The sequence below is a fragment of the Alligator mississippiensis genome, chromosome 9 (assembly GCF_030867095.1).
Source record: "Alligator mississippiensis isolate rAllMis1 chromosome 9, rAllMis1, whole genome shotgun sequence".
In the NCBI taxonomy this organism is placed as follows: Eukaryota; Metazoa; Chordata; order Crocodylia; family Alligatoridae; genus Alligator; species Alligator mississippiensis.
Window position 1 is genome coordinate 18,267,841 of NC_081832.1, and position 15,397 is coordinate 18,283,237.

General features: G+C 47.4%; 1 protein-coding gene across 1 annotated transcript; it reads left to right on the forward strand.

Moving 5' to 3' along the window:
• Positions 1-10,578: 10,578 nt before the first annotated feature.
• On the forward strand, positions 10,579-14,020 carry MAFB (MAF bZIP transcription factor B). Its single transcript, XM_006265320.4, has one exon. It carries the CDS (start codon positions 11,109-11,111, stop codon positions 12,039-12,041), a length of 933 nt encoding a protein of 310 aa, XP_006265382.1. The 5' UTR covers positions 10,579-11,108; the 3' UTR covers positions 12,042-14,020.
• The last annotated feature ends 1,377 nt before the right edge of the window (positions 14,021-15,397 follow it).

Sequence of the window (15,397 nt, forward strand, 5' to 3'; positions counted from 1 at the left end):
ATAAGGGGGGACAGAGGAACAGCAAACAAGAGCAGCCATCAAAAAGAGCAGCTACTCAGGAAAAGCCCAGCCAGAAGAGAGGCACTGGATACATCCCCTTTGTGTTTATCTGTTGTGTGCTCAAGGGGCCTACCTTACCACCTCTCTGCTCAAAGTCCCAGCCTTTTTCAGCCAAGAAAAGCGGCTGCCTAAGTGAACTCTCTGCCTAAGAAGGGAGATGGGTCAGGAGAGATTTTTCTCCTCAACTAAGGTCAGGGAGGGGACTTCCGGTTATCTTGCTCTGGATCAGGGCTGGTGCTAAACTTGGTAAGGTCTTGAGCCAAGTACCACATCCAGGGCTCCTGTACATTACAACATATTTCTAGCCCTTCAGCACTCTCCCCACTCCCAGCCACCTTCTGCCAAGTCTGCAACATCCAGTTGGACTTGGGTTTTTAAGGCTGACAGGCCTCTAGCGATCACCTTCATGGGCCAGGAAACTAGAAAGGAAGCAAAGCCAAAGATAGGTAATGTCAATTATGGAGAGGAGGAGGAGGAAGCCAACTAGAAAAGTTAATTTCTGCCATGATCTACTGGCACTGGAGTCAGGTGTGAGTGAGCCAAAAAAATTGGGCTGATGTACTGGGTGGGTGCCTATAGCGTAATCTCCACAGAAGAACGACGCATGACAAGCTCAGATAGGCTGAAAGCTGTTGCTGATAAACAACATAATGATAAAGATAGGATTATGGCCAAAGTAAGTGAACCTACTCTTTTAGGTCAGTTTTCTCACACATCCTCTCAAGTCTCTCTTATATACATCCATTAACCTTAAGATGTGCTGAAAGAGATTTCAGACTGATTTTCAGAGGTGCTGAGCACCTGGAGCTCCAGATGACAGGCCATAAATCAAATGCATCATCTCTTGGGAGACTTGATTACCTTAGTGGAAACTCTTGCCTAAAGCTTTCAACTGGTTCCTACTGGTTCCAGCTGGCCAACTGGTTTTTTTTTTTTAACAGAGTAAGCAATTGATCTAGTGGTCTGGGGCTACCAGACCTTCAGTATAAATGAACAGATGTTAGTGAAAGCCAGTGAAGGACTCTACTGGAATGTCCACTAGGGAATCAATTAAAAAGTCTATTTTTAAACATTAAACAAACAAAAATAACTCACACTTGGCTGGTTAGAACTGCTCATCAGGTGACTTGCTGCTGAACAGATGTTTCCAGCTGGGAATTCTTAGATGAAGTTCCCATTCTTCTCTCCCCCTCCTCTCCTGCTGTAATTTTTAACTAGTTATTATAGAAGTGTGTTAAAGGTTTGAAATGTATATTAATTGAAGACAAAAACTATTGCCAAGAGGAAGTTACTAATATGTACCCTGAGCTTTAATAGTAAAAAAGCCTTACTGGGGTATTCCAGTTATGAAATACAATCATTAAAAAAGTAAAGAAATACAGAGTTAAGATTAAACTTAAAAACAGAGCTTAGATATTGAAGAAGACAGAAGTTCTGAGTGAAGCAATCAGACAACCATCAATGTGTCTTTTTCCAGTACTCTAAGAAAATATTAAAAAGTAAATCAGTACATGCACATATACTTCCAACTCGTGGTGAGCAGGAAAGGAAGCTGGCCTTTTATGTTCAGTTGCAGCATGAATCAGTATGTATTATATTTAAGAACATGGAGATAATGCCTGAAACCATTGCCTGAGGCTAGTGCAGTGGGAACCAAGTTCTGAATGAGGCTATAAAACGGATCAATGCAGGAGTCAGGAAGGAAATGTCCTTCCTTTCTTTTTTTACAGCGTACCAGTATGGAGTATATAAGACATGTATCTTGCCTTGCACTCGAGCAGTGGGCACTGATCACTATGGAGAAAAGCCAACAGAAATGAATGAATGTTCAGATCTGATTTATCAAATCCAGCCTACCTCTGTCAAGATCCATCTAGAACTTAAGCAACCTTGACACTGCTCCATTTCCAAAGCAGTGTGCATTTCCCTCTAGAAACACATCGTCTCCCCCACTCTTTCCATGCCTTCCATTGCATGACCCTCTCTCAAGCCAAGGAGGAGGTCTAGATGCAGCTCAGCAGAGCTATCAAGGATGCTCTCCTGCAGTGATTGACAGAGTTTATTGAGGATCCTCCTATGCACAATGAAAGGACAGAGACTGAGAATGGCAGTTACATTAAATAAGTGGGGGCCAACCTTTTTGGCAGGTATGTCAGAAATTAGTGCCACACCCAACCTGGGGTGCCCTTCCTCTGCCGGATCAGCCACTCTGTCTTCAGTTCCTTTCCCTGTGTTCCTGACCTGATCTGCTACTTTGCTTTCTGATTCTTACCCTGTGCTCCCTGCTCAAACAGCTACTGTTTCCTGCTGCCTTCCTGCTGTATAGATACTGTTGCAGCCTGCCCTCTCCCTGGTCTGCCATGTTCCACACAGAGGCTGCCCATGTAATTTGGTGTTTTGGTTCTGCTCAATATAAAAGAAAAAAAAGAGGGCCATGTGGCAAAATTTAGATCAAGGTTTCCAGCCCATCTTCCCTCCTGGGAGAGTTCAGAAACAAGAAATTGTGTTTAGGCCATAAATCATCCAAAACATTAATTTCCCCCCCCCAAAAACATCTCCCCCACCTTGAATCTTATAATTTGCAAGGGTGGAATAAGGGGAAATGTGGATCTGGACCTAAAGCAGTTGCAGGATTTATGAAATCCAATTCACCAGCAGATCAGTTGACTTCTAACCTCATGCAGTTTATAAAAAGATATTATTCCTTTCACTGTCTATCAGGGTTATAGTAAACACATCCTGTGGACACTCATCCCTTTCCCTCCCTTTTCATCCATGCTTCTTTCTGATCCTGTGGGGTATGGAAAGGCCTGAGAGAAAGCTGTATTTCATTCAGTGAACAGGGAACAATGTTGTCAAGGTGGAATTGTCTCCTACTCAAACCCCTTTTTTTCCTTCTTGGGGCACCATAAACCTGACCTTTCTTTTCTGATAGGCAAAAGCATGGAAGCTGCAAACCTGATCAGTACATCAAAAGGCAGCTTGAAAAATACTTTGAGCCAAAAAATGCTAACTGTGCATCCTTCTCCTGTAACTGCACCAATATTAAATCAGGGAATCGTACAGAACAACCACAAACACATATATACAGGGGCTGTCAAAACAGAAACAAAACAAAATCCCTAATGGGGATTAGAGGTGAAAGGAGCAAAAAAAAAAAAAAAAAAAAAAAAGAATACACAGACTATATGATTATATTTAAATCCTTATGCAGCAAATGCTAGAAAGGGAATTCCAAGAGTTTCAACATATAAGCAGTTTTCTTGATCCAATGAAAAGAATTGCTAAGCAGTCTGAATTAAAGGATGTGGTTCCCAGAGGGCATTATAGCATGCATAAGGACTTCTTTTATAATACCAGGCCCTGATCCTGCATAAGACTGGACAGCTTGGGTTTTGAAATATAGCATTTATGTAGGTAGATGAAACAGATCTGAAAAAATCCAGCCTCATGTTTTTGATGAGCACTTAAAAATGTAATGTTGGGCAAATAGCCATTTTTCTATTAACTACTGTCTGTTCACAGGCCATGCATTAGGAACCACCAATGTAATTAGTTGAAAAGTGATGCTGGTTGTTTAGGACCTGATCCTACTGATATTTTTGCATGTGCATAACTTGATTTCAAGGGGACCCTCAGTGCTGACAATCTAATTCACTTATTTCAGTGCCTCAAATGAGAGCTGAGCTCTTTGGAAAATCTGGTTTTCCCTAGTTTTGAGCACTTTTCAATGTCAGGCCTGTGTCTGCTACACTCTTCCCCTTCTCCATCCCCTCCCTCCCACATGACATGATATTAAAAATAAGAGCTAAAATACTTTACTCATATTGACTCCTCCACATAGAAATTCCTCTAGCCATTCTCTGACCTTAAATGAGAGAAGCTGAGCAGGCAAGACAATTTCTTTCTTAAAAATTTAGTCCACTCTGAAAGGGTTTGAGACCTTTTGAATTACATTCTGAGGGCTGGCTGTAGTAATTATAGCTCTTCAGCTTCTGTTGGCTACTTCAGACCTGAAATGTGCTGCTCTGATAATCTAGAAATGGTTAGGTACTTATTAGCTAAATGCTCTTGGAGGAGCTCTTTGCTGGAACTCAGCCTGTCAAGGTTCAAGTGTGAAAGAGGGACTAGTTTAAGCAGAGTCAAGCAGATTGCTTTTAATGCACACTTCTTACTAGCCTGTATTGCTGGACTGGGCATCCCTGATATTTCTATACCAAAAGCAGGAGGAATGGGGCGGGGGGGGGGGGGGGGAGAATATCTGTGTAAGGGAGAGAGAAAAAAGACGTAGATGGAAATGAAGAGTTTGAGGGGGACAGGGAAAAGGTAACAATCCTGGTCACTTGCCACTAAAAAAAACAAAACAATTTTTTTTTTAAAACAACTCCTTGGTGGAGAAGGGCCAAAGATGTAAATTCAAGAGAGGGTCATAGTCTTTCCCCACTGCCCCACTGCCAAAGTGCTTTGAAATCCTCGGTTGAAAGATTCCAGGCAAGTGAGAAGTATTGTGATCTATCAACACAGAATTATGTCTTAGCTCTGCTCACAAAACCCCACAGAAAGAGTAGCCTGAATTAACTACTCAGCTCGAGACCCCCAGGGTCCCATTGAGGAGCTGTACTTCCCCTTTGGACCTTCGCTGGAAATGCAATAAAATGCATGGGGGAGAGGAAAAAAAAAGCCATGACAGCAAATCTCTCTCCCTCTCTCTCTCTCCGCTACTCCCCGCAGCAAGGGGCATGCTTGACTTGCAAGGCGACTTGCGCTGGTGATTAACCCAAAGCACTCGCTGTAGAGGAAAGTGCCTTCTCCATCTGGCTCTTTTGCAGCGGGAGAGGAAGCATCTGAGAGAGGCTTTGGTGGTCTTCAGCACCCAAAAAGCAGGCGAGGTCTCAGGGAGTCTGTCCCCCAAGCTTGGCCGAGAAGAGATGGGGAGGGGGGAGGAGAGGGCTCCTTCATGGACATCAACACTTCATAGAAAGCCTAAATATTCTCCCAGCCCAGCTCCAGACAGTAATTGAAGGCTTCACTCCCGAGACAGGGAGAGGAGCTGTACCGGGATCGCAGTGCATGGCCAAAACTGAGTTGCTCAAGTCAGCGTTGGCTCCCCGAGGGGCTAAAGGACAAAAATCACCTTTGATGCCAACTTCTGGATTTCCCATCTCCTGCTTTGCCACAGGGACGTCCTCTGCATTACATGTCACACACACACGTACACCTAGGATAAAAGCACAATGCCAGCCCGGCTAGATCGCTGCCTGGCGCCGTGCTCTGAACAAATTCAAGGCAACACTGAATTGCAGATTTGTTTTTTGTTTTGTTTTGTTTTTTTAAATAGTAAGCGATCTGCTTGTTCCCTTCGCATCAGTCTTTTCAAATCAACATGATTAGCCAGCCTAATTTAGTGCTATAAAAAATGTCAGTTGCAAACGATCTCAGGGTCCGCAGAACTGCAGATTTATTTGGTGTTAACCGCTTGCTGGACTGATTGGCTTGCGTGCGCAAATGTTTTCTAGGCAGGGCTCTGCCCAGAGTCAAGCACAACATGCAGGTGACACAGAATCGCTTGTCAACATAACACATTCCTGGACTGGAAAAAAAAACCCCAAACCAAACCCAAAATGCCCCAGCCCCAGACTACATAAAGCAGACGATTTCGTGGTTTTAATTAGACTGAATGCATTAAAATTAATGCACTACTCACACGCAGCTATATACAAATATTGGTCCGCTTGGATTGCAATATCCCCTTCCTATTCTCCAGCTGTCACTTCATTTTGGTCCATGCTCTGAGAAACCTACCCTGCTGAAGTCCTGCTCCACTTCCTCCTGACCGATCCACCTGCAAAGCGGGTCTAGAGTTAGGCTCGGGATTTGCTTTGCTCTTGAACTGTTACAGGCTAAAACCGGGAGAGATTTCACTTAACCCAGGACAGCACAATAGGCTGTTTTATACTGCAAAGCTGCTCTGCAGACTTTTTCCAAAGAATGTTGTTACATGGGTTATTTCGACAATCCCAGCAGAAAAGAAAGCGAGAGAGAGAGAGAAAGAAGGGGGAACAAAGATTTATTATTGCCATTAGTAATTTAATCCGAAATTCGCGGGCCAGCCCCATCAACTCAAACAAGCAAACATCAACACTTTTCTTTCTGATGCACAAGTATCTGCAATAGATGATTAACCAGGTCTCTTGCTGCTTACACAGGGGAAAAAATACAACACACAACACGGTGTCTGCTTTCAGTTTTGGAAATTGAAAAAGAGGGTGTGTGCGCGGGGGGGGGGAAGGGGGGGAAAGTTATGTCCTTTTCAGAAAAAGGAGAGGGAGGGGGGGTCTCAGTACCGAATTTCTGATCCACCTGATTTTGTTTAGTTACAAAGCTCATTTCAGACAAAACAGTCATTTATAAGTCATGGAGTGTCAATGCTTCTTGAGACTGAAGTGTACCAATCAGCATACTCATAAGAATCAGCGCTTCTCGAAAGGCAAAGAGATTTTAAATAGTTTCTCCCCGCTCTTTACTTTTTGAGTAGATTAAGTTACTTATCCCTAGTGTTCTGGACACGGAGAGTTTAGGGCTGCATGCAAATGTAACGTGATTCCTTCTCAAACGTCCACTCTGTGACTCAGCCAAAAACCACACAGAGATCCAGGTATGTATGGGCACGGTTAGTATTATTATTATTATTTTTTTTTTTAAGGGAGACACTGTAGCGGCTCCGAATTCTTTACACTCTCGTCTGGGTGAAAATGTCAGGGGGTGGCTAATAGAAAAAGGACGGTCCTCCAGGAATTTTGTTGACTCCTATTGATTAAGGGAGAAAGTAGTGAGATACTGAGATTGAACTTTAAAACCTCGCTTAAAATTGCCCAATGTTAGTCCGTGCGTTTGTATTAAAGCAGCAGCATTTTTGGCATTGAAACTGGGTAAGATTAAGTAAGTGTGCGCTGAAGAGTTCGGGGAAATGTGATTTGTATCTCTGAGCTTTGAAGCACGACAGATGTGACGGGGTTTTGCTTTCCAGCTCACCCTCCCCCATTAGGTCTCCTTTATCCTGGGGTCCAGGTACTAAACGTTCTTCTTAAATAATGAGCAGCTGACAGTCTGGAAATCTTGTAAAGCTCCAAAATTGCGAACATACATTTTTTCTTACATTATTTCCTGCCTCTAGTATAGATACACACTCGCGAATCTCTCTCTCTCTCTCTTTAATCTAATAAAGTTAATCTCTGGATTTGGGAGCCTGGGCGATGCATTAGCATTGAAGGCACCGGCTGTTTATTGAAATGCATGCTTAACATATTGCTGTGATGTCTTTAGGTGGCGGTGGCTGCTGTTTCTGGCACTCACGCTCTCGCTGGCTTGCTCAGGAACTTGTCCCTTTGGAAGAGCAGCTCAGTCTCAGGTGTATGCGACTGATCTAGTTTATCGGCTGTGGGCTTTGGGTCTCACACCTCCTCTTTCTTCCCTACCCCTTCCTGCTCAGTCCTTCCTTTAAACTGGGTCAGACAAAGGACGATCCCCCCTCTATCATGTATAAATCTGAGACTGATTAAGCTTTGACGATGGAATTACTATAAACCATATCAGCCTTTACATAAGGATCCAGTCTTCAAAAGTCTCTGGTCTCCTCCACCCCAGGTGATGAAATGCTGAGAGTCTTTTGGTACGGATTTTCTTAATCGTGGATGCGGAGGTTTTCAAATGGCAACAACAGAGACCCTTGAAACTGTCCAGAAATTTGATAGTGACAAAACTGTTCTCAGTTAACGTGAACATAAAGAAACCAGTTTGCAGTTCAAAGAGGAAAAAGATTAAGTAAAGGAGCATGAAAGACTGACAAATCTGAACCGCAGCGTGGAGGGGAGAGAGAGAGATGATCACATCAGAGCTGCCAGTCTTTCAAGTAGCTCCACCTTGTGAATACACCTCAGTAATTATCACAAAAGTATTAGCCATCTAATGGCACGTTTTAAACGGGCTTCTTACTTGCTTGGAGACGCTGTGCAGATAATCCCTGCTCTTCCAGCCCCTTTACCTGCTATCAGTTTCACTCGAAACATTTACTATACAGGTGAAATAATGCTGGCCCACAGCGCCCTGCAGTATGTGATCAATAAGACAGCCAGAAAGAATTTGCCACTGGAGGCTATTTCACAAGTTGGAGCTCCTAAGGTCAGTGCTGGCTCTAAGGGAGACACAAGTTGATGCCTTTCCAGCCGCCGCTTAAAACCACCCCACTGGTTTCCAAAGGATCTGTCCTCTGAGCACCCCCTTTCTTAAAGCCTCTCCCCCCCCCCACCAGACTAAAGCAAAACGCTGCTATTTTAAGCACAGGGGTAAGGCTCAGGCTTTCAGACTACAGCCCAGAAAGCTAAATTTGAACCCCGGGTACTTTCACGTGAGATGGAGCTGGGCTGAGTATTCCCCCCCCGTCACTCCCGATGCAGTCAGGCCAGTTGGAAAGGGCCAGGAGTCCCTTTCCTGCAGAGAGAGTGACAGTCGCGTGGGAGTTCAGTGCGGGGTGGGGACCTGCATGGGGGGGGGGGGGAAGAGGTGACACTTGCTCCTCTGTGCTCGACATAACACGGACCAAGAAAGGGGAACAGCAGAGATTGCTTCTGGAGGAGTGTGAAAGCTTCCGCATCACGTCTGCGGGAAGCGAAGGGTTAAGAACCATGTCAGGGCTCCAAGGAGCTATTGATTGCCACTTCTATATTCTGCACGTGTAATGGGGAAAATTCAAATGAAATGACCCGGCGTTTCCTTCATTGCCACACCAAATTAAACCTCCAGGCGCCTGCAGTGCTACCGGGGCCGCTTCGGGGCCACTCTCTGCCCAGCTTTCCCTCTGCCCGCGGGGGGCGGGGGGGATTCCCTGGGATCTCTTGAACTTTTCTTTTGGGGCGAGAGGTCTTTTCAGCAGCCTTTGCTCTGCCTCTCGCTCTGCAACACAGCCCAGGGCTCATCTTAACCGGAACGCTTACACAGACAGCAAGTCATCGCCCGGCGGCTGCTGTCCGGGCAGGACAAGGGTGGTGGGGTGGGGAGGGGAGGAACAGTGGATGTTGCCTTGAACGTTTTACATTTGGTAGCAGACGTGAGATCGGGCTCTGGGGATGAACTGAAATGCTTCCCCCCGTTTGGGATTTTAATCCTAAAAGGGAGAAAACACTTTGATTTGAATACGGGGAAGGAACCCAGGCCCCAGCTCTTTTGGGTCCAGCAGAGTCCGGATACGGGCAGGCTCCTGCAGAGGCAGAAAGACGCCAGTGCTGTCACTGTTGAGGCTGTCGAAGGGAGACAGGTGAAGGCAGGAAAGCAGACCAGCAGGCTTGGCTCAGAGATGAGCATTTACGCTAAAAACCTCCTCTCGGGGGGCCCTCTGGGCAGTGGGGATGGAAGAGGGGAGCTCTGCTGTGCTAGGTGCCAGGAGCAGCGGCACAAAAACTGTCCCCTTCTTGCAGGTTTCAGTTCGTCTTGCAGGAGCCATGGACTCCTAGGTCAGGTTCTCTGCCTCTCCAGCCGTCTTCCCCGTTACTTCTTTCTTTTTCCTTCCAGAGCTGGTGTTATTCTCCGAGCGGCCACTTGGGGTCGCGCTTTATGCCTGTTTGAACGTAAAAACAGTTTTCAAAAAAGCCTTAATCTCCCTTAATCGTTACAAAATGTTAAAAAAAAAAAAGTCCTCTTACTGGACCAAAAAACAAAGCAAAACAAAAAATCCCTAACAAGCCGCCTTCTTCTTCGCAAGGAAGAGGGGAAGCGGCCGAGGTGGGGGTCCGCTTAGGCAGGCAATTCGTTTTACCCCTTCGCCTCCCGAATTGTTTGCAATATAGTCCGTGCCAACGCTTCTGTTTTACTTCGGGGCGGTATTTGAGGCTTACACAACAGCTGGCAGGCTGCGAGCGGGCGCGGGGAGCGCTTTGCAGCCGTGCCCCGGTGTGGAGCGCACACGCACACGCGCCCGCACCCGGGGCGCAGACAGAAGTGACAATTCTCCCCGGTCACCTTTGAATCCTCCGCTAGATTAAGCACGTTTGCTCTGCCCTCCCGGGGGAAAGGACCAGCGCAAGTTGCGGAAAGTTGCAGCCGGTCCTTCCCCCGCGGGGCAGGGGGGCAAAGGGACTTGGCTTTGCTTGGAACAAAGGGCCGGGCAGCAAGTGGAAGACGCGGATCCCGCTGCCTCCTGCCTTTGTGACCGACGCCGGGCACAGAAGGAGGGAGGGAGCGAGGGAAGGAGGGCGGGAGGAAGAGACCGAGGAGAATCTGGGCAGATGAAAACATGAGAGCAGGGGGAGCGGGAGAGGAGCGAGAAGGGATCAGGCTTCAGCCTGCTCCTGTTCTCCAGCTGCCAGTCAGCTGACTCGCGGGGAGCTGTCACATTGTCCGCGCCCGGCCCCGCCTCTGGCAGCCCCGGGCCCGCGCCGCCGCGCTGCCATTGGCGGAGCCGCCCGGCCGCCCCGGCCCCTTTCCCCGGGTGTCATCGCGAAAGGGCTATAAGAGGCGAGGGGGCTGCTCACACTCGCAGCCGCACGAGCAGAGCTGGAGGCGGCAGCTGGAGCGAGAGCCGAGCTCCCTCTCCCCTCCCTGTTCCCCCGCCAACTCCGCGCGGCCCCGGCCCCGGCCCGCGCCGCCCCCTGCTCCGGCTGCAAAGTTGCAACCGAGTGGCTCGGGGCAGAGGATCCGGACTTACAAAAGCAGGCGGAGGGAGGCCCGCGCTGTTTGGCTTTCTGCTTTTTTTTTTTTTTTTTTGCCCCGCAGAGACCTGAGCGCGCGTGTTTTCTTCTCTCCGGGCTGCCGCTTCGTCCTCGCCGCCGGGTGTCCGCCGCCGGAGCCGCCGCAGCCCGCGGCGCGCTGCACTCGCCCGTGCAAAGGCACCGCGGCCCGGGCGCCCGCTCCTCCTCCGCCCTGGCTTTGTTGCCTCGGCCAGAAGAAGAAAAGTTTCTGTGGAATAAGGGCGAGCGCGGCCAGCCCTCCCCCGGGCTGTCCCCTGGAGTGAGAGCTCCGGCCCCCCCTCCACCGGGAGCGGCGCCTGCGAGACGGCCATGGCCGGAGAGCTGAGCATCGGAGCCGAGCTGCCCACGAGTCCCCTGGCCATGGAGTACGTCAACGACTTCGACCTGATGAAATTCGACGTGAAGAAGGAGCCCCTGGGCAGGAACGATCGCCCCGGCAGACACTGCACCCGCCTGCAGCCGGCCGGCTCCGTCTCCTCCACCCCCATCAGCACGCCCTGCAGCTCCGTGCCCTCCTCGCCCAGCTTCAGCCCCACCGAGCAGAAGACCCACCTGGAGGACCTCTACTGGATGGCCAACAGCTACCAGCAGATGAACCCCGAGGCGCTGAACCTCACCCCCGAGGACGCGGTGGAAGCTCTCATTGGGTCCCACCAAGTGCCCCAGCAGCTGCAAGGCTTCGACAGCTTCAGGGCCCACCACCACCATCACCACCACCACCCGCACCACCACCACCAGTACGCGGGGGTCACCCATGAAGACCTGGCCAACGGCGGGCACCCACATCACCACCACCACCACCACCAGGCATCTCCCACCCCTTCCACCTCCTCCAGCTCCTCCCAGCAGCTACAGAACACGCACCAGCAGCACCCGTCCTCCAGCAGCGTGGAGGACCGGTTCTCGGACGACCAGCTGGTCTCCATGTCGGTGAGGGAGCTCAACAGGCACCTGCGGGGCTTCACCAAGGACGAGGTGATCCGCCTCAAGCAGAAGAGGAGGACCTTGAAGAATAGGGGCTATGCCCAGTCCTGCAGGTATAAGCGAGTCCAGCAGAAACACCACCTGGAGAACGAAAAGACCCAGCTGATCCAGCAGGTGGAACAGCTCAAGCAAGAGGTGACCCGGTTGGCCAGAGAAAGAGACGCCTACAAGCTCAAGTGCGAGAAACTTGCCAGCAATGGCTTCAGAGAGGCCGGATCCACCAGTGACAACCCATCATCTCCCGAGTTCTTCATGTGAGTCCTTAAACAAACAAAAAGACCCCCCTCCCCACTGTCCCCTTTCTCCCATCCTCTGACATCTCCATCCATCTGTCTGCTTGACTAGAGAGAAAGAGAGAGAGACTTAATACTTGCAGCATCCTGTCTTATAGATTAGCTGTGAAAAAGTAGACTGGGGGTGGGTGGGAGAGAGGTAAAGGCGTGAACTTTTCATCCGTAGTTTGCCAGTTAGAGAGAAAGGTAAAGGAAGAGAGGACATGTAAAGCGTTTGCAGAGATCGCTTGCTTTCAGAGCCTTGTGGACGTTTAGATGCAAAAGGGACAATGCACAAGCCATCTCTAACATACTGCCTGCTTGGGAGTAAAGCAAAGAAAGGAGACATGCAAAAAGCAACATCTCATGCACAATTTACCTGCTTGGAAAGGAGAAATCAATAAAGGACAATATATGCAAACTCCTCATATATTGCCTGCTTTGATGAATAGTTACAGGACTCAGATGGGACATTACGAGAAAAAAAAACTCATCAGTTTTATTGCCTGCTTGATTATATAGAAAAAAAATACGAAAATCTGCATTAAAAATATTAATCCTGCATGCTGGACATGTATGGTAATAATTTCTATTTTGTACCATTTTCTTGTTTAACTTTAGCATGTTGTTGATCATCGACCATAGCTTTTTGTTTTGTTCGTTTCATTGATAAGAAAAAAAAAAAGCATCACAAGTTATCAAAACTACTACGCGCGCAGTTCTGTTCGTGGGTTCTCTCTCTCATTTTCTGTTATGGTTGTTAGCTTGTAAATACCTGCCACATCCAACCGCACAGGAAAACAAAATAACATTTCAGCAGGCTGGTTATACGGTTTGTTTGTTATTAAAAGTAAAGAGATAATAAAAGTTATGGGCATTTTGCATTTGCATTCAGAAAAAAAGAAATCAACTTTGTATATTTGGTGCACTTTTAAGTTGTAATTTCCCCCCCCCCCCCTAGTTTTCATTTTGGTTTTTTGTTTGTTGGGGCAGAAAAAGTAAGCGACTCAACTGCATTGACAAACCCAAACTTACAAGGAAAGGTTAGAGTCCCAGCAGTTTATATCCCAACTCCACGGTTTAAAGTGGCAGTGAAGCTCGTCTTGCCTTCAGGACAATGATCAGCCTGTAGTGGTTAGGTCTGACCAGATTCTCCTCTCTCTGATCATACACTCAGGAAACAAAGAATTTTACAAGAGATTGTTTTCTTTTAAGAAACAATTGCTTCTGGATTTCCAAACCCGCGACGACACGAGTCAGTTGCCAGCTAAGCACAGCCGTGTCATGAGTTTAGTTAGGTTTATCCATGGTGAGGGTAAGGAGGAACGAGAAGGTATAGAAAACTCAAACGTCTTTTTCAAGAAGAGAGACATACCGCAACTTTTAAGTGTATTCTTTTGCAACGATTTGTAACCTGCTTCTCTGCTTCCCATGCAGTGAGTGAAAGTTTTAGCCAAAATTTCTTTGCAGTTATATAGTAGTAGTTTGGAGTGTTATGGGTGTTTTTATTACTTTTTTTTTTTTCCTCCTGCAGGTCAGTAAAAGGATTTTACGTTGCACTGACAAAAATACCAAAATGAAAACGTATTTTTTAGTTTCCTTTTAGGATCGCTGGCACTGCTGGCCGGATGCATTTTAAGTTTGTATTAGTTTATAAATTAACAGTAATAACAAGATTGTAATGAACAGCATGGTGCTTGCAGTTTTAAATATTGTGGATATTAGTCATGCATCAGAAAACGATCTTTGGTTTTTACTGATTCAACTGTGTTGAAATCAAAACATTGCAGCAGCGGAAAAAATGGTTTTTATTTCATGTAAAGTTCTGAAGGGATCAATTTCAAATCCTGCTTATGATATGAAAATATTAAAAACCTGGTCTATTGTAGTTTTATTCAGACTGGTTTCTGTTTTTGGTTATTAAAATTGTTTCCTATTTTGCTTATTAAAATCATTGAAATGGCATTTCTTTGAGGGACTTTGCTTCTCTAACGTCGTGTTGAAGCCTTCTTTAACATGCAACAAACTTCTGGGCAGAGAAGGGGGGGATGCAGCTAAACAGCTTCCAAACTCGTCTTCTACCCACAGCACTTGGGGTAATGATGATTTTGGAACTTGGATTTATCCCTCCCCCTTGCAGAAACTTGGGCTTGTCCCCCTTTCTCCACTTATCTCTGCACCAAAGTGAGAAACCCAGCTATAAACAGTACTTCCACGGGTCACCTCACACGATCATTTCCCTCCCAGCTCTACTCACACCCTGTCAAAGTCCCACCGTTGGATGGGATTGACATTCCCTTGCTAGATGCTGAAAGCAGCTCTCACGTGCTACTTGCAAGCCCAGCCTGGATAGGCAAGTGGCATCAGCAAGCCCCAGAGTCAGCCACAAAGGCAAACCATGAGCGGATTGACATTCAAGACTGGGGGGCATGTTTCACGCTATTTCCTTTTCCCCCTCAAGGACTACTTATGTGAAGGCTCTGTCCTATGCTTTCCTCCCAAAGCAATCCCTTCCCCCCTCTCTTTGAAACGTCTCCCTTGCTCAGACACTGTGGATGCGCTGATAAGATAAAGTTATTGATGCAGCGGCACAGGGGCCCACTGAGTGGAAAAGTCTCTGTCCCTGTCTCCCTCTGACTTAATGAAACTGGGGGCTGGGAGGAGGTGCTGGGGAAGAGGGCACCCTTCATTAAAATACTCTCGCCAAGTCTTTCTAAACCAGCCGGCACCTGAAAGCTGCCTGCCCCCCACACACATCCTCTCGGTTGCAGGAGCAGCCCTCTGTCCCCTGCACTTCTCGCCTCCTGAGCTGCACAGTTTGCTTGTTCTGGCATTTCATGGCACGACAATGGCATTAACTCAGTGGCAGCAGCAGATGCCCACAGGGGTTCAAGTAGCACTGTCCCCACCCCTATAGTGCCACTAGACCGGGGTTAGCTCTGTTGCAATCTCGACAGCTAAGCAATTAGTTGCTTTAAAGTCCAAAGTGGATGGCAATCATTTATCCAAGTAAATTGCAGCCAAGGCAGGTTAGCCATGGCTATTGCAGTTTGCCAGCTATTGCCTCGGGGTGGGAGGGAGAAGTTGCAAACAGAAAGCAGCAGCAGCAGCCTGGAAGTCGGAGGATTGTTCCTTTCAAAAGTGCGAACCGCGGATTTAACTTTAAATCCTTCTTTCAAAAAAAAAAAAAAAAAAGAGAAACAAAATCATCTCTTCTCCTCTTCCCAACAATAGGGAGCTGCCTGTGCAGCAACGACACCAGGCACGTTTGGAAAACAAATCAGTGGAGAAGAGTGTGGGAAAAATGAAAAGCAAATACAGTAACTTACAAACAAAATCCTT

What these genes read in the sequence shown, in the direction of transcription:
- MAFB (XM_006265320.4), top strand. Translation starts at nt 11,109, where the DNA reads ATGGCCGGAGAGCTGAGCATCGGAGCCGAGCTGCCCACGAGTCCCCTG.